The sequence below is a fragment of the Mustela nigripes genome, chromosome 6 (genome assembly GCF_022355385.1).
Source record: "Mustela nigripes isolate SB6536 chromosome 6, MUSNIG.SB6536, whole genome shotgun sequence".
Lineage (NCBI taxonomy): Eukaryota > Metazoa > Chordata > Mammalia > Carnivora > Mustelidae > Mustela > Mustela nigripes.
In genome coordinates, this window is record NC_081562.1 from 113,017,864 (window position 1) to 113,045,672 (window position 27,809).

At 48.3% G+C, this 27,809-nt stretch overlaps 1 protein-coding gene across 3 annotated transcripts in view; it reads right to left on the reverse strand.

Annotated features, from left to right (window-relative positions):
* Positions 1 to 4,131: 4,131 nt before the first annotated feature.
* The window catches only part of IL15RA (interleukin 15 receptor subunit alpha), a 52,849-nt gene continuing 29,171 nt past the window's right edge, over positions 4,132 to 27,809 (reverse strand). The window contains exons 3-7 of one of the 3 annotated variants that reach the window (XM_059404984.1): positions 23,867 to 23,959; positions 21,470 to 21,664; positions 19,863 to 19,895; positions 13,128 to 13,200; positions 4,132 to 4,202 (exon numbers count right to left, since the gene is read on the reverse strand). In XM_059404984.1, the coding sequence (XP_059260967.1) occupies positions 4,151 to 4,202; positions 13,128 to 13,200; positions 19,863 to 19,895; positions 21,470 to 21,664; positions 23,867 to 23,959 (446 nt within the window). In that variant the 3' untranslated portion in view covers positions 4,132 to 4,150. Of the gene's footprint in view, positions 4,203 to 9,554; positions 10,547 to 13,127; positions 13,201 to 19,862; positions 19,896 to 21,469; positions 21,665 to 23,866; positions 23,960 to 27,809 lie in introns of those variants that run through there. The other 2 variants (XM_059404982.1, XM_059404983.1) reach the window with 2 other exon arrangements.

The following is a 27,809-nucleotide window of genomic DNA, read 5'->3' on the forward strand; positions in this document are numbered from 1 at the left end:
CTCTGGGTGGACAGTTGTCACGTAAGAGACTCGGAGTAGCTGAGGGCAGGGCCAGAGTGAAGACAAGGCCGTTGCCTGACTGTGCTGGGGCTCCGATAGCAGGAGGCCCTCGTGGGAGGCTCATGAACAGACGCGTATTCCTCAGGGTTCTGGAGGCTGGAGGTCCGAGATCAAGGTGTCAGCAGATCCCAGGTCTGGTGACCTCCTGCTTCTTGGTTCACAGACGACCATCTTTTTGCTGTGCCCTCATCTGGTGGGAGGGGCAAGGGCACTCTCCGGGGTCTCTTATAAATACTAACCCCGTTCGCGAGGGCCCCGCCATCATGACCTAATGACCTCCCAGCTCCTAATACCATCCCCTTTGGGGTTAGAATCTCAACATAGGAAGTTTACACACACACGTGCGGGCACACCTAGGCTCCGTGGGAGGGGGCCGGTTCCTTCGCTGGGGCGTGTAACCCGCTTGAGCAGAGATGCTGACGGTGACATCAGGGCTCCCTAAGGACATTGGCCAGCCAGATTACCCAGTGCCAAGAGCATATGGTCTTCGAACCACCCAAGTCCTCAGATCTTCAAACACATTTTTTAGTGTCTCACTCATATAGTAATAAACCAAGACTTGCCAAACATCTGAAAATTTCTAAGGTGAAGGTTGCATTTAGTTTGTTTTGATATCCAACTTTCATATCACAACAAGCTGAATCAGCTTGGAGAAAACAGCCCATGCAGGGAAAAGGAACCAGCTAAATTTCGTAAGTGTATTTAGAGAATAAAAGAAGACAGTGCAACCATGAAATAATAGGCTCAAGATATATATATATATACACACACACACATACACAGACATCTGTGAATATTTGAACATCATTGAAAGTGTAAAAAACCCCAATAGAATTGTTGGAAAGATAGAGAAAATATCCAGAAAGCAGAGCAAAAACAAACTGAAAAAAACAGGAAATACGTAGTCAGAACCAGTTGAAGCAGTTGAGCGTGTGAATAATAGAAGTTTCAGGAAGAAAGAGACAGAGGTTGGGAAATTTTTAAAAAAATCATCAAAATTGCCCACAGCCAAATACACGAGTTTCCAGATTCACGTGCTCAGTAAATGGTCGCCAAAATGGATGAAAAACAGACCTACAGTGAGTTTGTTATAGTGAGATTTTAGGAACAGCAGAGGCAAAGATCCTCCAAGCTCCCAGAAAGAAAAAAGTCATCTGCAAATCCAATGTCTTCCGATTGCACGGCCAGCAGCACACGGAGCTCACCCCGCACAACTGAGGAGAAACCATTTCCAGCACAGAATTCTGAACCGAGCCAAATGAGCAGCAGCATAGAGGCACGTTGGCACAGACATTTTGTCTACCAAGAAGCTTCTAGAAGATTGAATTGTACAACGTCAAGAGCAAACCAAGCAGGAGGAGGGCTCCCCTCCAGGAAACAAGCCATCGGAGGCGAAAGGGAGCGGAGGGCACCCCTCCTGTTCTGGAACCTTGGGAAGTACTTCACAGAAAGGGACAGAAAACTAAGCCTGTGGGGCAGAGGAACAAGGACACGATTAACTCTAATAATTAAAGCAGCAGGCTGTGTAGACGGGAATAAGGAAGGCAGGTCGTTCACTGCCTGGCGCACTAGCACACGGGTGTGTTTGCATAGGCTGCTTCGCCTCTGCGGGGGTCCAAGGTGGGGAGCCGGGGTTCAGAGGGGGGTGTGTTTGACCTTCAGCTTCCGCTGTAGGACGTTGGCTGCCGTGCCTGGAACCGAGAAATGGAAGTAGATGTCACTCAGGGCTTATCTAGAGATGCAGGACACACAGCAGACATCAGCTCAGAGATTCTCAAACAGCGTCCTCCCCGCGGGGGGTGCCTTTCCCGAAAGGTCTCTCATGTCGCGATTGGCGTGGACTCTGCCCGTATGACCGACCGTTAGAGTAGGGCGTCCCTGTGCACATAGACGGGGCTCCAGGGAGGCTGGGAACCGGAGGACGGTGGATGAGGGTGACGTGGCATCAGGGCAGGTCGTCTCGAAAGTGCGAAACTCGTGAGCGCGCCTCCGTGTTGGGTGGGAGATCGCAGAGGGGCCGGTGGACGGAGGACCCCGGCGGGGGGCGGCTGGGGGGGCGGCGAGGGCGGGGTTGGAGGGAGACAGGAAAGCCCCTCTAATGGCTAAGGAGGAAGTTTCAGGTGCTGTCACTCAGTCATCTTAGCATGTTTGTCCTGAAGTCGCCATGCGGGTCCCCCAGAGAGTGTGGAAGGTTGGAGGCTGATGTGGGGGTGACACGCGGAGGTGGACTGCCCGGCTCGACCTCAACACCACGCTTCTAGTGGCTGCGTACCCTTCCCCAGCTGCCCGCGCGACCGCAGAGAAGGCCAAGGGTTAGGCCCACACGCAGTTACTAGGCCCTGAACACACCAGTACCAGGGCCTGGGGCGGGGGTGGTGGGGGTGGTGGGGGTGGGCGGGCTCCCCCTGTGCGAAAGCCCCGTCCGCAGCCTGTGTGGCCGGCCCTGCTGTCCTGTGGTGGGACCAGTCTGCCTCTGGGCCGGCCGCCTGCATGGGAAGGGGCTTGGACGGCCCTCGAGACCCCTTGCTGTCTGATGCTTTTCCTCCAGCCGGGTCTTTGCCACCCATTCTTCCCAACCCCCCTGCCCCGCTGGGCTTGAGGAATGCGGGGTACACTGAGGGGAGGGGGCTGCGAGCCGACTGCTTTGCATTGCCAGCGAATGGGTGCGGTAGAACCAACCCCAAATGAGGTGGCTGGAGTCCCTCCAGACCCTGCCCCCGACAGATGAAGACCTCACCTGAGGTCTTTCCATAAAGGCCTTCCCCTTAGGCTGCGAGGGCCTTCGGAGCCTCTGGAGGGAGCTGCCTTCCTCCCTGGGCTGCTTAATTGCAGATTCTCCGAGTGAGCCCGGTGGTGTTGGCCCCACATTCCCCACCACCCGTGATTCCATGTGTTTCCCGTTCCTAGCGGTTTGGACTGAGAGGTGGAGAGAGGAGTTTCAACCCTAACTGCCTCGGCCTGCGGACTCCATGGGACGGTTTGGTTCTGTCTCAAACATCCAAAGGCAGCTCTTGATTTCCTCCCCCGCCCGGCTGGCTCCTCCCTGGGCCCTTCCCCACGTCAGGAAAGAACCAACGCGCAAATCCTTTTGACCTGACCTCCCATGAATCTCAAGTCCCTGCATTTCTCTCCATCACCTGCGCTCTTGAACCGGTGCTCCCGTCGGGCCCGGCCTGTGGCCGCTCTGTGCTTTTGCCGATTCATCTTCTGCTGTCCACGAAGGAAGCACACCGGGTCTTCTTGCAATGAAGGTGAAGTTTCGTCAGCCTCCTGCTTAAAACCCCCCGGGGCTTCTTTCAAACTTGCACCTCGGGCAGAAGAGACGTCTGGTCTACCTTCAACTGAAGCTCATGTTTTAAGGGCCTCACTGAAGGCCCGAGAAGTACCCAACACAATATCAGCACCCCAGTTTCGTGGTTCCCTTCCTAAATGTCCAGCTCAGCGGTTCTGGATCTTTTTAAGTCATCACTTTCCTCACAGTATGTTTTCCTAATCTGGGCCCCCAGTAAAACAGGTGACATTTTAATCCGTTGCTTTATGACCACATAATAGAGGGGCCCTGGCTTCTTAGCCAAAAGTAGTAGGGACCTTGCCCTGCCCTCTGTTCTACTGCCTCTGTGCAGCCAGTTCCCCATTTTAGGGTCTGTTAGGATGTCTCCCATTTTCTCTTAACAAATTCAGCATCAGATTTTGTATCACTTTTTTGGCCATAACCCAAAACAAAAACTCCAAAGGGCATTGAACGATAAACGCTATGATTTCCCCTAGGAGTGCAGAGGGGGACAGAGTGTAGGGCCGTGACAGAAGCCGCTCAGCTGTGGAGAAGCTGGGTTCTTTTGCCTCTGCCGTTTGCCTGGGCTGACTTCCCTGGTACAGGCTGTTTGCAGAGGTTTGGGGCAGGGCATCCAGACGCGCAGTGGCAGTGAGAAGCCCGTCTTCTGTGGCCAGGACACTTTCCTAGAAGCTTCCCCACCTCCATGGTGACAATCATCTGTCATCATCTATGGTCATGAGATGAGATGTCATCTCCTGGTGATGGTCGTCTGTCCATTCCTAAGCCAGGCGCTGGTGAGGGCATGGGTTCAGTTACTCAGGGTCTCCTTTCCTGGAGCTTGGGTTGTCCACTTCTCTGATGTGCATGGCTGTGTGGAAGAGAAGAAACACCCAAATGTTGGGACTTGTTTGAGAAGGAAGGGGAGGGTTAGGTAGCCGCCGGTGGCTGATTCTCCAGCATATAAACAGATCTCATTTTGGAAAATCCTCCTACACAGTAGACACACTTAGGACTTCATGTCCCTTACTCCATGTGGTTCCCCCAACAAAGCTGGAAAAGCAGGTAGTAGAAGGCTCTAGAGTGGTGGGCCCAGGCCACTGTGCTCAGCAGCACATAGATCAGAGCTCGGACTCCACCTCCCATGCCATCTCCAAACCCACGGTATTTGCACTGCCCCCATGGAAACCCTTGGAACAACGACTCTGCAAATAAACAAAAAACAACAGCATTTTTTAGGAACTGAGTGCATACAAGGCTTTCAGATGTTCTTAGCCATGACATTCTTCAGACATGACTCCTAATACAAGAGCGAGGCAGCTCTAATTAGTCAGGACTCAGGGCAGCAACTAGAGATCCTTCTCAGCTCCCCACCCTGGATAGCACCCAAGGCGCTTCTGGGAGCGAAGGCTTCTCGCAACACGCTGGCAACATGGACCGCCACGTACAGCCAGGCGGCCCCGGACCACTGGGTGCAGAGCCACTTGCGTGCCTTCTAGATCCCCTTTCTCTCAAAGGGGATTTTGAAGAATGACATGCTTCTTTTGTACTTCGTGCTTTTGGTCCTCTGCCCAAGGACTGAAGAAAGAGCCCTGGAAAGGTGACCATCTCGGTTCGTGGTGATGGCATCTACCGGGCTGTTGGTTGGAGCCAGGGAAGACCCTAGGACCAGTTCCTGTGAGACCTTTGCTCTTGAAGTCTCGCTCATTTTGATCTGTTCGACATGCGGTTACCCAGCAGTCATGCTGGGGCCCCGGTTCACAGGTGCCATCTGCCTTACTCTTCTCTCTGTGTCCCCACCTCTATCATTGGCCCTTGGAGAACCCCCCCCTGCCTGTTTCTGTTTGCTTCGATCTCAGCCATGCTTCTTCATAAGTCCCACCACATCAGAAAGGACTCCCCACGTATCTGGGCCGTTTAGCGGTTTCTTTCCTCCTTTCCCGCACTTCTGCGACATTCCTTTGTTCATGACGCCGGTGGCATTGGTATTGACTAGACTGGTCTTAAGAGCTCTTTGTTTTGAAGGTTCTTTTTTTGGCCGGGCTGTAAGCACCTCAAGGATAAGTCGCAGGTCTTCAGTTTCCGCATCTCCAGTGCCTAGAGAGAGAGGAGAGACACATGCCAGTCACGGAGCACTTTCAAGTATCCCTCTTGTTCCTCACCTCGGTGGGAGGGACCGTCCATCTGTCACTTCCTCTTTAAAGACGGAATACCAGGGTGTGTGACTTCAGGGATTCTTCCAAGCTGACGAGGCCAGAAGGAAAGCTTCTAAGCTTTCCCAGGTCTTCTAAGTCCTGCGCTCCTTCCGCTGCACAAAAGTAGTCGCAAGCAAATGCCACAGTTCCAGGGCGCACAGCGAATGTTCCGGGAGCTCAGAGCCAGGGGATTTTGTACTTTGGAATAGTTACTGAAGGCCGCCCGGAGAAGGTAGAAACCAGGCTGCCTCTTGGAGAGTAGACTGGGTGTGGAGAGGATGGCCCAGGAATGACCATGAGCTGATCAGGAGCAACGTGCCTGGCCCGCAGAAGACAACAGGACAGTTCCCGGGAGGCAAAGGCAAGCGCAGTGAGGGTGGCAGCACGGAGCGAGGCTCCGGACGGCCTCTGTGGGAGCCGAGTCTCTTTCTTCCCTTGCGGACCCCGAGTCCGGAGGTGGGTCACCAGGAGAACAGGCTTCCTCTTGCGAGATTACTCCTGAGCCCAGGAAATAGTATTACCTCGAAGTGAGGAGCTGCGTTGCCAGACAAAACTGGGGGCTGATTCTGAGGACCAGGTGGGGTAAATGCGGGAGAGGGGGTCCTTGGGAGCCCTGCACACTTCCCCCGGACCTTCATTCCAATATTGCCCGGTCCACGTCAGCTACGAAACCTGGCAGGCTGTGAACTCGCTAACGTGACTCAACAGCAGGAGGACGCAGACTCTCAGTCTGGGTTTGCAGCCCTCCTGGCTCTGCTCTCCGAAGGATGAGCTCCAGCCTGGGCTTAGAAGTCTCTAGGCTTCCATCTGTGGCTCGAATGGAGACCTTCAGGATTTGAGCTTGTTACTCTGTTTTCTCAATTGTTCCCTGCCGCTAACAGCAGCCACCATCTACGGCCTGGACTTTCCTGACCCCGTGGTCTTTCAGGATGGCGCAGTGCTGTCCCCCAGAGCTGGGCCCTCACAGTGGGCGTGCCGTTCCCGGTGACTTTCGGGAACTAATTCCCTGCCTGCCGTGGGCTGCTGGGTTCGCATCTCGGAGTATTAGGGGGACTGTCACTGCTTCCTACCCTCTCCCTCAGCCTGTCACGGCTCGTCCCCATTTCTCTCCTTCTCTCATTGCAATATGCTCTCGCTTCCAGAGTCCCTGCCAGTTGGGAACTTTTCAGCGACAAGTAATGGAAACTGGGTCTGTTCTAAGGAAAAAAGAAACTATTCTGAAAGAATGTTGGGAGCTCACAGAATCGTGGGAAGTTGGAGGATTCGGTGTGGATGACGGAGACAAACCAGAGCCAAGAAACAGTACGGCGAGCTTCTGATGGTCTTGAAGCATTGCTGGCTGCCGCCGTAGCAGGTCCGCATAGCTTCTGAGTTCTAACTGGGTGAGGGTATCCGACGGGCCCCGGTCAGGGCCCCAGACTCGGCTGGGAGCAGGAGAGGGGATATCTGCCTTTCTAGGTGAGGGGGCACTGAGGCAATCCAGCGCCACAGTACGAGCGAGCAGAATGGCTGGATTTACAGACCGGCTCTCGGGGGAGAAAGGAGCCAGAATTCCCTATAAAGGGAGTGTTGTAACTTTATAAATTCTAGGAAAAGAGCTGCCCGTTGAATTCCTGTACGGTTTGAATCTGGCCTGGTCTTCAAGGAGCATAGGTTTGTGGGAAAACAAACTCGGGATTCTCTGTTACATTCTCGACATGCTGAGGCTAATAGTAAAAGGTCCTTCCTTGAGGACGAAAATGGATTGGATGGTTAGAAACACGGAGAGACCCTTAAATGCGTCTCTTTGGTGTCTGCTCCTTTCCTAATGTCCGAAAGATTGAAAAAGAAGACGATAATTGTTACTTATGAGGCAAGGAAAAAAGCAGACCAAAAAGACAGAGAGCGATCCGTTTTCTCTGTGGCAGATGTTGCGGACGGCGGGAAACGAAAGTGGAGAAAACTGAATTACGGCGCTCTCAGCCAGTTGACAGATGCGGGCTAAAGGTGTGTCCGTTGAAGAACTTTCAAATCCTCTTCCACCAAAAAAATAAAAAGATGGACCCAGTCCCCCCCGCAGGCACCCCTGGATCATTCAGCTGTCGGGACTTTATTGGCATGTACCGAGTGCCAAAGATCGGAACCCAGATTCCGTGTCTCTGATGGCCCCAGAAAGTATTGCGGGAGAGAGTCTCCAAAGATAGATTCCACTGATGCCTTTTGTTGCTCCCCCTCCCCTTATCTGGCTGCCTGGGGACTTGCGCTGACCAAGCAAATGCAACAGAAGTGACATGTGGCGGTCCCTCCCCTAGCCTTCAAGGGGCCTGGCAGTTTCTTCGGATGCGTCCGAGCCGCCATGCTGTCGGGAAGCCCCGGCTCGCTCAGAGGCTGCTGAACCGTGGGAAGAGCCGGGGAAACCTCAGACCTTCCGGCTCAGCCCAGCGCCTGTTTGCTGCCAGATAAGACACAGCCGCCTGGCTGAGCCCCGCTGGCCCGCCGAGACCCTCAACAGTGGGGTTTCCAGCTTCTTCCCCCATTTTGCATCCTCCTTCTCCCATTTTGGGGATTGCTCTTTGTCTTTTTGCTGTCTTTTTGGTGGGGTCTGCAGCAGCAGGTAACTAGAGCAAGGAGCGTCGTTCCGGCTCAGTCGGCAGGACCCTGCCCCAGGCTGAAGAATCAGAGGCTTTCAGGTAGGAGAGGGGAAGGTGGTGATTCGGAAAGCTCTGGCGTGCAGCCTCCTGAGAGCGGGGAGACGGGAGGGACTAGGAAGGGGCCGGGGTGCAGCAGGAGCCGGGTGCCTCCCCCTCCCCCCTGCCTGCTGCTCGCTGCCCGTGGAACTCACACCCACCTTCCTCCTGGGGCTTGTCCCTGCTCTCCGCGCCCTCCTCCTCACTTCTGGTCCCTGTGTCCCCCCCCCACCCCCCACCAACAAGACCCTCTGGCATCAGCAAGTACTATTTTCAGGTAAAATGGGGACCGAATGCGAGGTAGTGCTTGGACTTGTCAAGGCAGCCCCGAAAGGGGCCGCCCCCCTCCCCGAGGTCGTCATATTAGTTTTCCAAAGATGATGGTGAACCAGAAGCCTGAGTCCGTGAAGTACGCCTATGACTTAACACTTTGACCCCCAGGAGAAGCCTTGCAAACTTCTGGTTTTACTGGATGCATTTGTGTGTGTGTGTGTGTGTGCCAAGTTGTGTCTTCTGTGAAATTAGTTTTGGAAATCACAAGGGTCAAACTTTTAAAACGTACAAAGAACAAAATGGATCCAGTTAATGGTAAACTCAAGAAACGTAGGAGCAAACAGCTGAAGAGAGAAGCAAAACATTTAGCTCATCAGGCAGGTTCAGGATAGCGGAGTGATTAAACCCACAAATACAGCGGCTCCGCTCATGTGTCAGCAATGAGTTTCCTCTCGTTGGGCAAGAATTTGCAGGCTGGGAAAGTGGGCGTCGTTCTAAACGCCCAACACCGGCCGCGTGAAATTCGTACCCTTCCTTCAATTTTGATGAAACCGTAGAGATTGGTGATGTGAAGAAGTTAGTAGGGAATGGCCCTTGGCGAGCTGAGCCTGCTGGCGGCCCGTGGATGGTCGCCGAGCCGGGGTCCCACTTTCCATAGGCCCGTGAAGGTGGCCTGACCATGCCGCCGCCCCCGGCTGGGTTCTGGCTGGGGCTGCGCCTCTCCTGCCCCATCGCCCTTCCTAAGTGTTGCCCAGCCCCGCACTAACTGAGCCGTGTGACCTTGGGCAAGTCAACCTCCAGAGACCTCAGCTTCCTCATCTATAAAATGAGGAGGTGGCATGAGGCCCCGATTTTGTAAATAAATGTTAATTAAAAAAAGAAAGAACAGTGCAGGGAAAGAGACAGTGTGTGTGCGAGGCACCCGTGGGCCATACCCTGCCACTTGTTGCTTCTCACGGGGAAATCTTTTGAGAGATTCTCCAAACCTGTGATCGGATCCAGTTTTAGGGAAGGTTTTTATTTTATTTTATTTTATTTTATTTTATTTTATTTTTTAATTATTTTTCTTTTAGGAAAAAAAAAAGCCAAACTCAACCATTTGAGACTCTGCATTCCCACTCTTTCTTCTCTTTTATTTGTGGCACATTTCTTCTCAGTGATTTTTTTTTTTTTTGTATTGAAAATAGATATTTTGTTTATACAAGGCAGAGTTTCAAAATAACAGTTACATAAAATATGTAGATATAATGCATAGGGAGTATAAATAGAAATGCATATACATGAGAAATGTCCCCGCATATACATGGGAAATGTCCCCGCATATACATGAGAAATGTCCCCGCATATACATGGGAAATGTCCCCGCATATACATGAGAAATGTCCCCGAGTTCCATGTCCTTCCTTCTGGATCCTTACGTCGAGCGGATTCACGCAGCATGATACCTCCCTGCTTCCTTCCAGTTCATGCTCGCGCCTCCATAGGGGGATAGCGATTTGGAGCTGCCAACGCTCTTGTCATCCTTGTAGACATCCCTTAAGCCAGCAGAAGGGACCTAACTGTCTTAGCGTCTCAGGCATTTTTCTTTTCTTTGTAAACTTCAAGTCCGGACGAGGGGCAGAATGGTCAGGCTGCTAAGCTATCCTGCATAAATGTCACATGAAATAAAAGGAAAGCCGAGGCTTTCAGCCAGTGCCAGGAGAGCTTCAGCTGCTGGGATCTGGGGAAGTCAGCCCTGCACCCGAGGCTGGGCCAGGAGGGTCCTGAGCATCCATCCTGAGACTGGACAGCAGAGGAGGTGTCTTACCTGGGAGCCATCGATACAATGACGCCGAGACGTCTGCCTTATCATCCCGATGGGCTCTCTGCTGGCACCCAAGATCTTGAGTCATTTCCAGGTCCTCTTCGGCTAGGGCAGGGTCGGTGCCTTCGCTCGAGCCTCTGCTGCCCTCAGTCTCTCCCTGGAGTGTCCTAGGTCGTGTGGGTAGTTTTCTGCGTCCTCCGCTCTGCCACTGGTTCCCCTGTTCATTGGCATCTCTTCCATGCTTTCCATTTCAACACCGGGTGTCTGCGCAGTGTGCCTGTAAAGCAGATCATTCACAGGTTTTGAAAAGAGAGGGTCGCCCTCAACACGAGTGAACAGACGGTTCCTGTTGAACACTCAGATGGGGAAAGCCTAGCTCACCTCCATTCAGGGCTGGCATTGAAATCTGACTTTGGTATTTTAAGCCACTCATCCGTCAGAGATTCCCCGTGCTGTCGGAGCAGCATACCCCCTCTTTTCCAGTCCTCGGCTAAAAAGCAGTAGTTCAGACGGCAGCAACAAAAAGGAGAGAGTAACCTGGAGCCCGGCAAAGCCAGACACGATCATCTTGCTGAAAATGATGCAATGGGCACAAAGCTTTTTAAACAGTTCTTGGTACCTGGTATGTGTTTAAAGAAACCAGTCCCTGAGCAACCAAGATGGTGAAGGCAGAACATCTTAATCCCACGTGTCTCTCTGTCACTGAAGGACTCGTGCTTTTAGACCCCAAGTATCTGGGTCGGCAGTTTCTTCCATGGGTTTTGTCATCTACCTCTTGAGGACAGACAACTCTTTAAGACATTTCAAAGTAAATACTTTGAAGCCAAAGAAAACAAAAACACCAGTTGGAAGAGAGAGCTGCTCCCCATGTTCAGTGCAGAGTTATTTGTCCCAGCCGAGATGTGGAAGCAAACTAAGTGTCCATCGATAGAGAAATGGATTAAGAAAAGATGTATATATACAAGATAGAATATTACTCAGCCATAAAAAATAATGCGATCTTGCCACTTGCAACAACATGAATTGACCTAGAGGGTAGAGTGCGAAGTTAAATAAGTCAGACAGAGAAAGACAGATAGCATATGATCTCACTCATTTGTGGAAAGAAAACAAGCCATACAGAGAACAAACTGGTGATTGCTAGAGGGGCGGGGCTGGGGGGCAGGTGAAATGGGGGAGGGGATTCAGAGGCACAAACTTCTGGTTGCAAAATAACTAAGTCACGGGGCTGTCACGTACGGCACAGGGAATAGAGTCGGTCATGGTGTATTAACTTTGTGTGGCATCTGGCAGTAATTAGCCTTCTCATGGGGATCATTTCGTGATGCATGAAAATGCTGAATCAGTGGGATTTACACCTGAAACTAATAGGCTCCTTGGTGTCAGCCCCCTTCAGTTACCAAGTACGTAAACGCGTTGAGCTCTGTGGAGGGAGAGCTAAGCTATAGTCAGGACTCTAGGCCAGTGTACTGAAAATGATTCGCTGAAAGCCAGTCTGTTGAATGACCAACCTACCTAATAACCCATCTGTAAAAAAGAAGTTTACAGCAAAGAATCGATTCACGAAATGACCAAGTACTGCTTTTCAGGTGTATGAATTCTTAAAAGATATATTTATCAATATTTCTTTACTATAATCAGTGAATATTGTTATTTTCATCTTATCATCATATTTATTGGCCAAACATACCAAATTTACAAAGTCTTGCAAGATTCTACTTTTAACATCTCATGCTTAAGAAAGATGGTGTGCGTTTTTTTAACATCGATGAATATAGTCACTGTAATCTCTTAAGAACTTAACTCCAAATACAACATCTCATGTGGAAATTTAGTTAAAAGGACACTTTGAAAGTTCTTATAAAAGCCATTTTTTAAATTTTGCCAACATTTTAGCCTTTGGGGGACCCTTTTGACAGATTTCCAAGTCACACATCAACCTTAGTGTGTTTGTTTCTAAATGATCTATGAGGTTTATAGCGTGTCTTTCAGTTGGGATGGTATTAACAGCTTTCCCAAAGATGGATGTGATTTTTAGATGACTTTCATTTCAGCTTCACAGTGGCATTTCATGGAACATTCGTTTTGCCAAAGCGAGGCTTGAAGAAGGGTATCATCCTTATACTGGTATATTTAGAAAAAACTTCTTTATAACTAGCAACTAAAAGTTTTGTTTCAGCAAATCGGATTTCTGCTGTTCATTGTGCGAAGCTGAGAACGGATCCGGAACAGCCATATGAACATAGAATGCTGGTTACTGGTTTCTAATTGGTACAAGCATGAAATTAAGGCTAATATGTCATTTAAGGCTTTAATGAAAATGATAAAAATGCCTCAAGATTAGAAAAATAACAAAAACTGAAATTTTAGCAAGTGGTGGAAACGGTCTTCTCATCACCAATGGTGAAGGAAGAATTTCCACGATTAGAAATACAAAAGTCAGGCTGACATTTAACGAGTGCATAAATAAGATAAAGTATCCCTATCTTTAATGAGTACGTTCAAGAAAATATATTCATGGTTGTACTGTAGCAATTGCATATCCATCAGATTGGTTATTTGGGTAGGTTCTTTCCTTCTGAAAAGGAAAGACAATTTGGTTCATTCTTTTCTTTCCTGGAGTAGAGCAGCCCCTTGTCACCAGTTAGGTTCTGGCTGCCCTGTCTCCAGGGGGTGGCCTTGGAGGGCCTCCCAGGGCCGGCTCTCCCTTTGGTCAGTACAGGAGTGGGCGAGCCTGACAGCCAGCCTCAGAAGCCAGGGAAGAGCGTCTTGCTTCGATGGGACAGCGGAATCATGATGATGCTCTTTTCTGGGAAGGAAGGAAGACTCCCATGCAATGTGCTTCTCGCGCTACTCACCTCGATTTTCGGTACCAGACCAGAATTCCCACCAGCACCACACAGACCACAGGGAGTACGCTCCCCATCACCGCTGCAAGAGAACAGAACTGAGCTGTCACGTGGAGAGTCCCAGCAGCCGGAGTGAGAATGTCTAAGAGTCTGAAAACTCTTCACCGCCGACAGTCTTGCCCAGCGATCCGCAGGCCCTCGCAGCCAGCGGACTGTTACTGACATTTCTGGACGTCCGCACAGCCCCACTCACTACTGCTGGGCAGAAAGCTCGTTCTTCTCCCACCGCTCCCGCCAGGTCAAACCGTCCCCTTTCACACACCCCCTCCTAATCCATCCTTCCTGGCCAGGGTGACCCGGGGACCGGACAGGAGGGGAAAGCAAAGGCCTCGGAGTTCACAGGCTGGGGTTGGGAGTATGTGGATGGGAAACCAGGTCCGCCGCTAAGTCCCAAGTCAGAAAATAGTTGTCCGTGGGTCAGCCTCTCCCGTTTCCTTCAACTTCACAGAATCTCGATTGAGAAACAATAGCATTCGGTGCCATGTTTCTTCCAATTTCATCTTTTTTGTTTTTTTGTTTTTTTGTTTTTTTTTTTTAAGTAGGCTTCATGCCCAGCATGGAGTCCCATATGCAGGGCTTGAACTCATGACTCTGAGATCAAGACCTTAGCTGAGATCAAGGGTAGGACGCCTAACCCGACTGAGCCACCCAGGCATCCCCATCATGATTGGTTTTTTTACTGGCAACTTTTTATGGCAGAGGAAGAGTGGTAAGAAGAGAGAGGAGGTAAAAGGTGTTAGGGATCAGAGTAAGGCAGGGTGGCGTAGGAGAGGGGAAAGATTCTGTCTGGGTTCAGTTGAAAGGAACAGCCTGGGGGTGCCTGGGTGGCTCAGTGGGTTAAGCCTCTGCCTTCAGCTGAGGTCATCCTCTCAGGGTCCTGGGATGGAGCCCTGCATTCGGCTCTCTGCTCAGCAGGGAGCCGCTTCCCCCTCTCTCTGCCTATTTATGATCTCTCTCTCTGTGTCAAATAAATAAAATCTTAAAAAAAAAAAAGGAAGAAAGGAACAGCCTGGAGGGAGTACTTGCATGTAGGAGGCCAGCAGCTGCAGGGCATTTGAGATTAGACAGGACAGGAAGCCTGCGAGCTCTGTGTGGAAGCCAGAGGGCTAGCCTGCAGGCAGGGCGAACCTATTTCGAAAACATTTGCATCCTAATGAGCTCCCGGCAGAGTTGGCCAATTTGCCTCCCTATTGTGAAATCTCCTTGCCGATAAACAGCCACCTGCTCTACAGGAGAGATGAGGACCCTGAACATCTGGGGGCTCCGGTCGGACTGTGGTACAGTTTTTCTCCGCTTCCGAGAAGCCACACCCATTGACTCTCTAGTCCCAACTTCTAGGGATTGATTCCAAGGAAATGGGCAAATACACCAGGCGTTTTCACGGAAGTATTGTTTCAAACAATTCTTAAAATATTAATCTCAATCTCTTATTAATAGAAAATTAATTAAACTGTAGTCTGCCCATACATTGGACTATCATCCAACTTTTTAAAATTATAAAATGAATCTATATTACCACAGACAGATGTCTCCAATATCTTAAGTGGAAAAAAAAAAAACTGACTGAGATAAACATGAACCAAAAAATAATCTCCAGTAAGCCATGCGTGTGCCTGTAGCACAGGGCAGCCTTGAAGAATAGATACCAAGGTATTAAATAATGGTGGGCTTGTAGATAATCCTTATTTTCTCTTTTAGAACGTTTGCTTTTGCCCTGATATTTTTGACGTGGTCCTGTCACCAGAGGAAAGAGTAGAGTTGCAAGACGAAACTACCTGTGCCTAAGAAAATATAAACACGAATAGAAAAGTCCCAAAGGAAATAACAAGGAAGCATGGCAAATTAGTGAAGAAAGTTTTTGAGTTTTCCGACTTAACATTAGTGATCATTATGACTAAAAACCAGAAACACTTCCTAGGAATGGTGTACCCTTGGGTAAACAGTCTCTTCCATTGACTAATCAGCTTGGCATGCGTTTACTGTCCTTGGAGGGATTTATTGGAAAAGGACGGTTCGTGTCAACTATAGTTTTGCTTTCATAATGCCTCTTCCTGTTTCTCCTGAATGAGAACCAAGCCTGCAGGCTCCGGACTCCAGAGAGAGGAGGGTTCCTGAGCCAATGATGTGACGGAGCACTTTGAACCCAGGGACGAACTCACACCTTGGCCTCTTCCTCCATTACCTCCAGGCAAACTGAGTTAAAGACACTGAAACCAAAATCACTAAGATGCCAGCTGAACAAATCAACTGGCAAGTTCCCCACCGCTTTGTGTTTCCCAGGGGAGGTGTGGGTTGGAGAAGGAGGAAGACAGAGAGGTTTGGTGAGCCAGAGGAAAACAGAGGAGGATTCGAGTCTGGGCGGAGAAAGGAGAAAAAATGGATTATTGCTCAGGAGGGCGAGAAAGGCCAGTAGCTCCCCACCTTGACTTCAACCCGCCGTATGTGTTGGGTCTAAAGCAAAGAAAGTGGCCAAGTCAGCCAGTGGCCACTGTTCAGTGTGAAAGATGAAAAGGACCTCTGAGAACATGGCGGCGGGGGTGGAGTTGGGTGGGGGTTGGTGATCATTTCTTAGCAGTACCTGTAAACTAGGTCAGCCAGGGAGTGCTGTTTCTGAGTGCTGGAGTGCCTGCCTCTGATGAAATCGGTTTTGGGGCGCCTGGGTGGCTCAGTGTGTTAAGCCGCTGCCTTCGGCTCAGGTCATGATCTCAGGGTCCTGGGATCGAGTCCCGCATCGGGCTCTCTGCTTAGCAGGGAGCCTGCTTCCCTTCCTCTCTCTCTGCCTGCCTCTCTGTCTACTTGTAATCTCTCTCTGTCAAATAAATAAATAAAATCTTTAAAAAAAAAAAAAAAAGAAAGAAATCGGTTTTGAAGTAAGAGTATTGCTGTTCCCGGGCAGTGTTTCTCGTCCGTCTCTTACAGCACTAAGCACATCGTTTAAGTGCTGGGTTCTGAGGAGGTACTTGGTAAATACCTAACTGACTGAACAAAACCATTCACAGTCCATAAGTTAAAGTACATTTGATGTGCTGTTTGCTTCTCAATGAGAAATTTTCATTTTGTTGCAATTTAGAACCAACCTGGCCCACAGTGAGAACTCAATCTATTGAATAAACAGATGAATGATAGAACATAGAGCTAGCTCCTATTAAAGACTGAGCATATCAACTGCAGCGAATTCATTTCAGATATGAAAGATGGGAAGTATAACACAGTTTGAAGAATCAACTTTCCTTTCCTAGTGTCTTAAATGAACATGGCAGTGCAAACCCTGTCATAGGTGACCTTCTGGCCTTTTACTTTACAGCCAGGAGTCCTCAGGAGTAGCCTAGCCTAGTCAAAGATCAGAGAGTGGATATTGGAATCACGGAATGAAATTATTGATTAAAGGGGCTGCCAGGGGCACTGGGTGGCTTGGTTGGTTAGGCATCTGACTCTTGGTTTTGGCTCAGGTCATGATCTCAGGGTCATGAGTTCGAGCCCTGTGTGGGGCTATGCACTCTGTGGGAGTCTGCTTCCGATTCTTTCCCGCTCCCTCCCTCTCTGTCCCCCCCCCCCGCCCCCGCTCCCGCTCTCGCTCTCTCAAATAAATAAATAAAATCTTCAAGAAAAAAAAGCCTGCCAAGCGAGCCTGTAGATACTGAAGACACCGAAATGATGAATCACAGTTCCTAAACCTTTATCAAAATGTTGAAGTCCCCAAATTGATGTATTCATTTGCATGCTCGTTTACTATTTATTGAGCATCTACTATATACCATTTTCTGTTGAACCAAAAAAACCCCCCAACTTTTAGAAGTTGCGATAATCATTCATGTGACTCATTTTAAGAAATTACATCAGTAGTTATCAATGGGCTGATGAAAATATTAAGTTAATTAACATTTGCTGAGTGATCACTATGGTAAAGTATCTATATTTGCTTACAAACATGGTCTGCTGATTGCTTATTTACGCAGAAACGGCAGCACCTGCAGATGGCCGAGGAGTCAGCCAGTGTCTCTGCTGCTTGTACCCAACAGGGGCAAACTCTTGGGTCTCAGGTAGCCAGGACTGTTGTGACATCGTTGGCAGACACCATCACTAAGTGTTTGTAGACAACGAGCATGATTTTAATTTCAGTTTACACCTTCCTCGCTGATAAAACTTAAAATAACACCTAATGAAATATAACTCAGATTTATTTTTTATTTCTTTGCTAATAATGACTTGATTGGTCTTTTAAGGCGGGTGCTAACATGTTTACCTTGAAGCACCGTGGAGGAAGGAAATCTTATTTATGTAACAGGAAAGATTTAAAGTTTTTCATCTGTTTTTTAATCTTCGTATTTCTAGTTTCTTGCACAGAACTATCTTTGCCTACTGCAGGTGTTGAGTTAATGTTTATGACATCATACTTCAGAATTTGGGAGTTTCTGATATTTTTTTTAAAAGATTTTATTTATTTATTTGACAGACAGAGACCACAAGTAGGCAGAGAGGCAGGCAGAGAGAGAGGAGGAAGCAGGCTCCCCGCTGAGCAGAGAGCCCGATGCGGGGCTCGATCCCAGGACCCTGGGATCATGACCTGAGCCGAAGGCAGAGGCTTAACCACTGAGCCACCCAGGTGCCCCAGGAGTTTCTGATATTTTAATCTAGTGAAAGTCATGAACTGGAGAAACATGATAAGATGATATCCTGTAATAAAGTCGTTGTTTAAATCTATTTAGAGGGCGCCTGGGTGGCTCAGTGGGTTAAGCCGCTGCCTTCGGCTCAGGTTATGATTTCGGGGTCCTGGGATCGAGCCCCGCATTGGGCTCTCTGCTCGACAGGAGCCTGCTTCCTCCTCTCTCTCTCTGCCTGCCTCTCTGCCTACTCGTGATCTCTCTTTGTCAAATAAATAAATAAAATCTTTAAAAATAAAATAAAATAAATCTATTTAGAAAATGTGGCCCTCCAGATTTTAGGTGGAGAATTTTATCCTACAGATATACTTGCACACAGCAAAATGATGGGTTTTCCAGTTAATCACTGGAACATAGTCTGTATGTCTGTATGTTTACACAGAATGTAAAGAGTCACATGTCCAAAGAGGGGGTTACATAAATTGTGGCAAATCCATCTGGTAGGATATTTTGTAGCTGTTTTAAAGAACGAGGTTGTTTTAATGTATCAATAAGGAAGGATTTCCAAGAGCTACCACTAGGTGAAAATGAACAAGGTACAAAACAGTGAACACATAATCCCTCTAGCGTCATGTGTCCTCTGTGAGCTGTTTGCTGCTTGACTCTCTGAAAGGATACACAGAAATCCGGTAGCAGAAGTTGCTTTCTGCCTGCAAGCCGATTTTCAGTCTGAGATGGGGCTTTTCGCTCTGTATCTTTTTGTAATTTGTAATTTTTTAAACCCTGTGCAAATACTACCAATTCAAAAAAATGAATAAAAAATGCAAAGCTTTGTAGAAAGCTGAATGTAATATGCGACATAAGGAGAAAAATTAGGTCAGCTACCGTATTTGCTGGTTGCCTCTCAAGTGATAAACATATTAGAGTTTCAGTGTCCTTGTCATTAAATCGCACAGTTTCTCCATGAAAATACTCACCAGAGGGGCTTTTTTTTTTAAAATGTCTTGCCTTTGCATATACATTTTGATCATTTTAAAACCATTCTAATCAACTAGCTGCTGAAATGACCGAACCCACTTGGTTGACTTTTTTTTTTTTTTTAGAGAGAGAGAGAGAGCGAGAGTGCGTGAGAGCATGAACCTGCACATGCGGGGGGAGGGCGCGGTGCAGAGGAAGAGGGAGAGAATGTTGAGCAGGCTCCATGCTCTGCACAAAGCCTAAAGCGGGGCTCCTTCCTGTGGCCCTGAGATCATGACTTGAGCTGAAACAGTCGGATGCTTAACCGACTGAGCCACCCAGGTGCCCCTAGATGACACATGATGCAGATAAAATATAGCCACAAAATGAGTTATTCTCCCATAGGAAAACTAGTAAATAGACAATAGAAATGACTTTTGTCTGTACAAAGTTATGGTGGTTTTTTTGTTCTGTTTTGTTTTGTTTGCTTATTGAAAACTTATCAGACCAAAGTCTTAGATTCTTTCTTATGATTGCATTTCTCTTCCCCTTCTTTCTCTTTCCTTCCTCTCTCCTCCCCTCTCTTCCTCTCTTTCTCTAATTCTTGCGAATCCTCCTCACACTCCCTGGTCATTCGCCCTCTCTCCAAGCCTTAGTGTTGTGTGCATCTTCTGTAAAAAGCATGTTCAACTGAGAGCTTGGACAGTCTTGCTTGAAGCGTGTCGTGCTAACACCATGTGAAAGCTGAATGCAATTTATGACAGAATGACAGCATCCTTGCAATTACAGCAGTATGTGCTCGTGGCTTTCTGGTAAGTGTGGGATGCAAGTCTAGCCCGGCTTTGTGGAAGGAGGCCCTTTTGTGATGCGCCAGCTGTCTGGTTCCCACATCAGCAGCCTGACCGTGAAGAGCTCCCAACAGTGAGATAAGCAGTCATGTTAGAATCCCGTATGTAGGGGGATCCTATAACTTACTACCTAAACCAAGACACCCTTTAAAGTGGAAGGGGATGCTGCTGGCAGCCGGGCTGGGGCAGCACATAAACCAGGATGGTCCCACTCCCTGCAGTGGAGGTCCTCTGGGCATAAACACTGCTAGGACAAGAAAACAAACAAGCATACTTACCAGTCATAGCTTCAGAATGGTATGAATATGTACCTGCAAAAAAGAGATTACAGCTCAGTTATTGCTGTAGTCCTAAAGGCATTAATTTCTCATTAAGCAGGAAGAATTTTGGGCAGTTTGGCTTCCATCCTAAAGCCTTGAGAGATTCGTGGTTGGCAAAACCAAATTCCCTTTAGCAGAGAACAAAGGTAATTTATTTAGATGCTGGGTCATGCTTAAGAAGCAAATAGGCCCTTTCTTTGCACAGCGAAGGAAACCATCAACAAAACACAAAGGCGACCTACTAAATGGGAGAAGATATTTGCAAGTGACATATCTGATAAGGGGTTAATATCCAAAATGTATAAAGAACTTATACAGCTCAACACACACACACACAAGCAAAAAATCCAATGAAAAATGGGCAGAGGACCAGAGAGACATTTTTCCAAAGAAGACACACAGATGGCCAACAGGCACACGAAACATCAGGGGAAGGGAAATGTCAAACCACAACGAGATACTTATTACCCTACACCTGTGAGAATGTCTAGAATCAAAAAGACAAGAAACAACAATTGTTAGGGAGGATGTGAAGAAAAGGGAGCCTCGTGCGCTATTGGTGGGAGTGCGCGCTCGTGCGGCCGCTGAGGAGAGCAGTGTGGGGGCTCCTCGATATACTAAAAATGGAAATAGCTATAGATTCAGTCATTCCTCTGGGTACTTACCCAAAAGAAAACAAAAACACGAATCTGAACAGAGACATGCCCTCTCTGTTTACGGCAGCATTATTTACAGTAGGCAAGACATGGAAGCAGCCCAGGTGAACATCAGGAGGTGAACGGGGAAAGATGCGGTGAGTCTGCACACAGCATTACTCGGCCACAAGAAAGAGTGAAGTCTCGCCCCTTGAGATAACAATGGACGGACACAGAGTGTATTATGTGGAGTGAAATGAGTCCGACAGAGAAAGACAAATGCCACATGATTTCACTTCGAGGTGGCATCTAAAATATGAAATCGATGGACAGACAAAAGCAGAAACAGACCCAGAAACGCGGAGAACAAAGTGAGACAGCCCGAGAGGGGCGGGCAGTGGGGGGATGGGCAGAACGGGGGGGGGGGGGGGGGCAGGCTTCCAGGGACGGAATGATCCAGGCGCGGGGATGAAAGGTACAGCTTGGGCGACAGATCAGTGGTATCACAGTAGAGAAAAACACGCCACAAAGAATCCGATAGGCCTTGCGGGAAGATGCGGATTACCGAGAGCTTCTCCATCCCACAGATTGTGACTCCAGATTGCAGAAGGCTTCCGCTGTCCCCCCCCCCCCCCCCCATACTGGGAGGAAGCAGGTACTACTCAGATTGGCAAAGCCTCTGCCATGTAGGTCAAGACGGTGAGACTTGTCCCATCCGGGAGATGGACTTTCTTTTCCAGCTGGGCGGAGCCAGGGCAGAGCACAGAGGTTAGAGAGCAGAGCAGCAGGCAGAGGGTTAACGGAGTCATCCAGACTTTGGATCCGATGGTATAATGCCATGCAATCCGCGCCCTCCAGGTCTCCACCCGCCTCTCAGAAGCAGCCCGTGGCCGGCTGACTTCTCCTAGTGCACGCAAAGCCAGTGCTAACCTGGCGTCTCCGGGGAGGCAGAAGGAGTGTGCTCCAAGGCCTTTGCTGTTGTCTGAGGTGGGGCTTGGGAGGGCTCCTGACTGATCGGCCCTGTGGTTCCTGCAGCAGGAGGCTTTGATGGCGTCAGCCTGGAGCCCGGCACCATAGTGGACTTTGTGGCCACTGTGGTGTCTGACTTGGAAGTGAAAGCGGGCTCTGTAGGAAAGTGCAAGATACGGAGAACATAAATGTTTAGAATCGTGTCTCTGCTCAGCTCCAGAAGAGAGCGGGCTTAATACTTGCTCTAGTGAAGTCCTTCATGGGCCAGCCCTCCCCCAGCGCACTCTTCCGTGGCTTTTTGGGAAAAATCCCTTATGTGGGTAAAACCTACTCATCCTCCTGGAATGGCCACAGGACTTTCCAGAATGCTAGAGGCTCTACAGCTGTTTATCATGGTGCACCTGAGTTAAAGATGCCATGGGTTTGAGTAGATCTGGGCTTGTGTTGTAGAGAAGGCTCCGGAGGCGCCGTGAGAGGCTGTTCTCAAAACCCGAGTGTAACTATTTGCCAAAGACATCCGGGGTGCTGATTTTCTTTATTTTTTTGCATGTTTGCACCCGACTTCTGGAATAAGGGGAAGCCTGAGGTGCGCAGCCTGACCGAATCTTAGCACACTTGAAGGAAGGGTCCTCCAGAGCATTTCTACCCACGTGCCCCTGGCCATGTCACCCCATGTCGGAGACGACACTCCCACGCCTGAGATCCTGACCGCACCCTTTCACCTGATCAAGTGTTCGATGCACGAAGGCAAGGCTGGAGAGACCACTTGGTCATTCTCATCAGTTGGTGAACTTCTCGTCAGTTGGTGAACGAGCCGTGACTTGGGTCAAAGGGGTTTTGGAATTACCCCAAACTTAAATGTAGCCAGCGCTTGACCACATCTTCCTGTCTGTAGTCAACGAACTACCGAACTAAGCAGGAGGAAATCTCCTTCAGGCCTCGCCATCTCCCCTTCAGTATTGGTTCTCAGCTTTGGCTCCCTAAGAGTTACTGGGGAGCTTCTAGAACCCTAATTCCCAGACTGCTCCCCAGATCGCCAGAGTTCCAGGGAGATCCCCGTGTGCGTCCACGGTTCGGAAGCCATGCCATAGGGAAGGTGAGTGGGAGCAGTGCAGCCCGTGGCTGCAAGGTGACTGTGACCGCACAGGAAGGGGAAGACAGGGCGCGGAAGCGCCACACTGGATAATGGGACACAAAAGATCAGGAGGTCAGTGTGAAGTAAGGGTTTTCTAGGATGTAGGGCACACTGTCCCAAGATATTAGCATCTACGATTTCAAATTTTCTTAACATGAGGTCAGTGCTGAGGAAGTGGGGATTGAAGATTTGCTAAGACCCTGGAAATGGGTAATGTTGGCAGCGTTGCCCAATGCTTCTGTACCAGAGCGATCACAGTTGGGACCTTTCGGGGAACAGTTCTGTGTGGGTCTCTCATGCTTCTGTACACCTTGTTAGCAGAGGCACTGGCAGCCCTTCCTGGGACTATCTTTTCAAAGATGCTCCTATAGCCTTGGAACGTGGAGACAGCGCCTCTCCTTGGAGCAAAGGGCAGATGTGGTCAGTTAGTTATAAAAGACTCCAGTGTCTTGGGGCAGCTGGGTGGCTCAGGTGGTTTAAGTGTCTGGCTCTTGATTTTTGGCCCAGGTGATGACCTCAGGATCAGGATTTTGGCGTAGGTGGTGACCTGGGATGGAGCCCATCACTGGGCTCTTTGCTCAGCATGGAGTCTGCTTGAGATTCTCTCTCTCCCACTGCCTCTCCCCCACTCAGGAGCCTTTTCTCTCTCAAATAAATAAATAAGTAAATAATTCTTTAAAAAGAAAAAGACACGAGTTCCTTGAACTCAGCCTTCCTCTGCTATGAAGCAGCCCGTTGGATGTGTGGGCATCTTGGGGACCTACCCCATTGCCCCTGTGGGGCACAGAGATGAGGGAATTGAGGCAAACATGCCGATTAAGTCAGTAAGCAAGCAAGTAAGAACATCCTTGGTCTCTGGAGGAGGAATGCCCTGTTTTCCACTGGCTCCCATGAATGTCGGCAGGCTAACGTGCAGGGCAGGCGAATCTACAGATCCAACCCAGTGTTGATGAGGAAGTGTGTCTGAGGCTGATCCGGCATATTTGGAGTGGATTTTGAGTCATCATTAATTGTATGCAACTGAAACCTAGCTATCAAGCAACTTTGATTTAAAAGAGAAAATTAAGCTAACGTAAAATTTAATGTTGATGCTAATAAAAAGTGGGTTCTGTTGCTTAAGTTGGCCGTGGAACTCCAGCAGTGGTCCAAGAATCTGAGGGACTCAGAGGGACCCGTGTGATCACAGGGAATGGGAGTCCTTAAAAAGTTTCCAACATCCCTACCTTTTCCAGAAAGGGAGGTGCTCTCTGGCTCTGGGGTCACCCCTGCCGGCACTTCTGTGGAGGACGGCCTTAGGTGAGTCAGGGAGGGGTCTCCTAGAGAGAGGATAACCACATGGCACAAATGAGCCTGGGCGTGGAACCTGGAGTGCCTCAAAGCCATATGTAAATAAAAAGAAAATATGTAAATTTAAAACAGAGCTATCTGGCTTCCCAGGATAGGTCAGAAGCACAAGAAGTAAGAAACAGTGTTTCCCAATCTGCAATTCCCATGCAAATGGAAACACGCAGCAAACTTTTTCTAGCCTTTTGAAAAGACTGTCGAAAAGACACATATCAAATGTCTTGTTATTTTCGGTTAGAATGATATCAATGAGATGAACTCAGTTTTAGGATACTGTCTTTTACATGGGAAAATAAATGATTACTCAGTACATTCCGTTGTTTCATAAGGGGGAAAAAAACGCATTCCAAGCACAGGAGGTTAGGAAAAGTAATGGAGGGAGTTATAAATGGTAGAAGGTAAAGAATCTTTGGGCTACACAAAACCTAAAGATCTCCAGTCTTTAGGTTCTAAAAGTCTATGACCCAAGGTCTCTCCCCCTTGCTCCCCCCCCCCCACACCCAACTTGTTCAGAGCCCCCAACTCTTCTTTATTTTGGATTCATTCACCCAAAGGAATTGGGACTTTGAAGAAACAGTCACTTTGCTGCTGCTGGAAAGTCCTTATTTTTGTCCCTGGATTACAGGTACCAGTGGGTGTCCAGACTGGACAGAATAAGATGTCCACTGTGTGTCTTTGCCAGAGTGTTCTTGCTCATACCTGTCCTCACCTGGCTAGCTCATCACTTCGATCCCACTTGATGTCATGTGGCTAGATGTTCCCCAGCTGAGCGATTCCTTTGCAACAAAAAGAAGGCTTCTTCCTTGCCCTGCCTCTGATGTCTGCATGAAGTCATCCAGGGGCGGGAGACAGGTGCACAAAATCAATGAGAAAGTCTGGCTCTTCGAGGAATCTTACAGCAGAGTGAGTTTGCTCTAGAACAACCCCTTTCGTCCACTTCCCCAGTGAGGAGTTGAGAATTTTCACATATATGAGAAAGTATCTAGCTTGCAGTTGGACCGAACCAAATATACAATAAACCATGAGTTAATCTTTATTTTACTAGACTAAGGGGCTTAGTATTCTTGGAAATAACTATTGACTTCCACTCCAAGATTGCTGGCTTCTGACATAGTCATCCAGTTGTGGATGGTTCAAAGAAAAAATAGATTCTGAAAACCATCCCTCACATGGGCTCTGGAGGGCTGGCTGGACACCAGACATGGGTGACCAAGTTAGGTAGCCCCCATACCCCTGGGTAGATAACAACAAAGAACACTAATAATTTCCGTACAGTCTTCTAGGGAGAAACTGGGAAGCTCTCTGGGAAGCAAGCATGCTGTGAGCACACACCCTTTGTAGCCAAATTCTTGCTACTATAATCTTAAAGGCATACTTCAGAGATATTGTGCGTTCAGTTCTAGACCACCACAATAAAGTAACGTGGCAATAAAGCAAGTCGAATGAATATTTTTATTTCTCAGTGCATAGAAAAGTTATGTTTGCACCATACTGTAGTCTATGAAGTGGGCAATAGCCTAGTGTCTAAAAAAAATTAATATATATACACCTTAATTTAAAAATACTGCTAAAAAATGCGAACCATCATTTGAGCTTTCAGTGAATCATAATCTTTGCTGGTGGAGGGTCTTGCCTTGATATTGATGGCCGCTGACTGATGAGGGGAGTGGCCACTGAAACTGGGGGTGGTTGGGACAATTCCTTAAAAGAAGACACTGATGAAAAAAAAAATAAGACACTGATGAAGTTTGTTGCAGTGACTGCATCCCTTTCACAAAGGAGTTCTCTGTAGGAGGTGGTGCTTTTTGATAGCGTTTCACCCACAGCAGGACTTCTCTCGGGGCTGGAGTCGGTCCTCTCAGACCCTGTCTCTGCTTTATCACCTGAGCTCATGTGATATTCTAAATCCTTTGTTGTTAACTTAACCAGGAGTAGACTCCATCTCAAGAACCCAATTTCTTTGCTTGTCCGTAAGAAGCAACTCCTCATCTGCTTGAGTTTGATCATGAGATCACAGCGGTTCAGTCCCATCCTCCGGCTCCACTTCTAATTCTGGGTCTCTGGCTGTTTCCACCTCCTCTGCAGTGACTTGCTCCACGGAAGCCTTGAGCCCCTCAAGGTCACCCATGAGGGCTGGAATCAACTTCTCCAAAACTCCTGTGAAGGTGTGTATTTTGACCTCTTCCCATGAATCATGAATGTTCTTAATGGCATCTGGAATGGTGACTCCTTTCCAGAAGGTTCTTAATTTACTTTGCCCAGATCCATCAGAAGAATCACTCTCTCTGGCAACCATAGACTTATGGGATGTATTTCTTAAATACGAAGACTTGAAAGTTGGAATGACTCCTTGATCCACTGCAGAAGGGATAATCTTTTAGCGGGCATGAGAACAATATTAATTTCGTTTTCATCTCCATCAGAGCTCTTGGGTGACCAGGTGCATTGTCAGTGAGCAGTCATATTTTGAAACGAACCCTTTTTTTCTGAGCAGTGGTTCTCAACAATGGCCTTAAAATATTCAGTAAACCATGTTGTAAACAGATGTGCTGTCATCCAGGCTTTGTTGCTCCCTTCATAGGGCACAGGCGGAGTAGACTTGGCATCATTCTTAAGGTTCCTGGGATTTTCTGAATGGTCAGTGAGCCCTGGCTTCAGCTTAAAGTCAACAGCTGCATTAGCCCCTAACAAGACAGTCAGCCCTTTTTTTGAGTCCTCTGAGTCAGGCACTGACTTCTCTTCTCCATCTGGGAAAGTCCTAGATGGGCTCTTCTTCCACACTAAGGCTGTTTTGTCTACATTGAGGATCTGTTGTTTAGTGTAGCAACTTTTACCAATTACCTTAGCCAGATCTTCTGGACAACTGACTATTTCACTTTGCACTCATGTTATGGAGATGGCTTCTTTCCTTGCAGTGCATGAGCCAACTGCCATGAGCTTCAAGAGCTTCTTCTGCATCTCCTCTCAGCCTTCGTGGTATTGAGGAGAGGGCCTTGCTTTTGGATGAGGCATTGGCCTGTGGGAGTGTCGTGGCTGGTTTGATCTTCCATCCGACCTCTCAAACTTTCTCCATATCACCAGCAAGTCTGTTTTGCTTACTTACCTTTTGTGTTGTCTCTAGAGTAGCACCTTCAATTTTCTTCAAGGACTTTTCCTTTGCAGTCATAACTTGGCATAAGAGGCCCATTTTTTGGCCTATCTTGGCTTGACATGCTTTTTTTCACTAACCTCATCATTCCTAGTTTTGATTTGAAGAGGAAGATGGGATTCTTCCTTTCACACGAACCTTTAGAAGTCATCGTAAGGCTATGAATTAGCCTAATTTCAATACTGTTCTGTCTCAGGGGATAGGGAGGTCCGAGGAGGGAGAGAGAGAGACAGGGGGACAGCCATAAAACATCCATTGATTCAATTAACAGTCTTATGTGGGTTTGTGGTACCCTAAGGGAATGACAGCAGTAACATCAAAGGTCACTGATCCCAGCTTCCACAACAAATATGAGAAAGTTTTAAATGCTGTGAGAATTACTAAAATGTGACACAGAGACACAAAGTGAGCAAATACTATTGGGAAAATGGCGTATGTAGACTTGCATGAGGCAGGATTGCCACCGACCTTCAATTCATAAAAAACACAATTATCTGTAAAGTACAATAAAGCAAAATGCAACAAAATGAGGAATGGCCGGACTTAATATTGACCGGGTTTCACTTTACACAGTGTTCATGTTGGGTTCATTTTCTAGATGAGGGACAGAGACATCCAAGATGGTAAGACCCTTGCTCAAGGAAGCCAAAACGGTGTGACCCTAAAGCCTATGT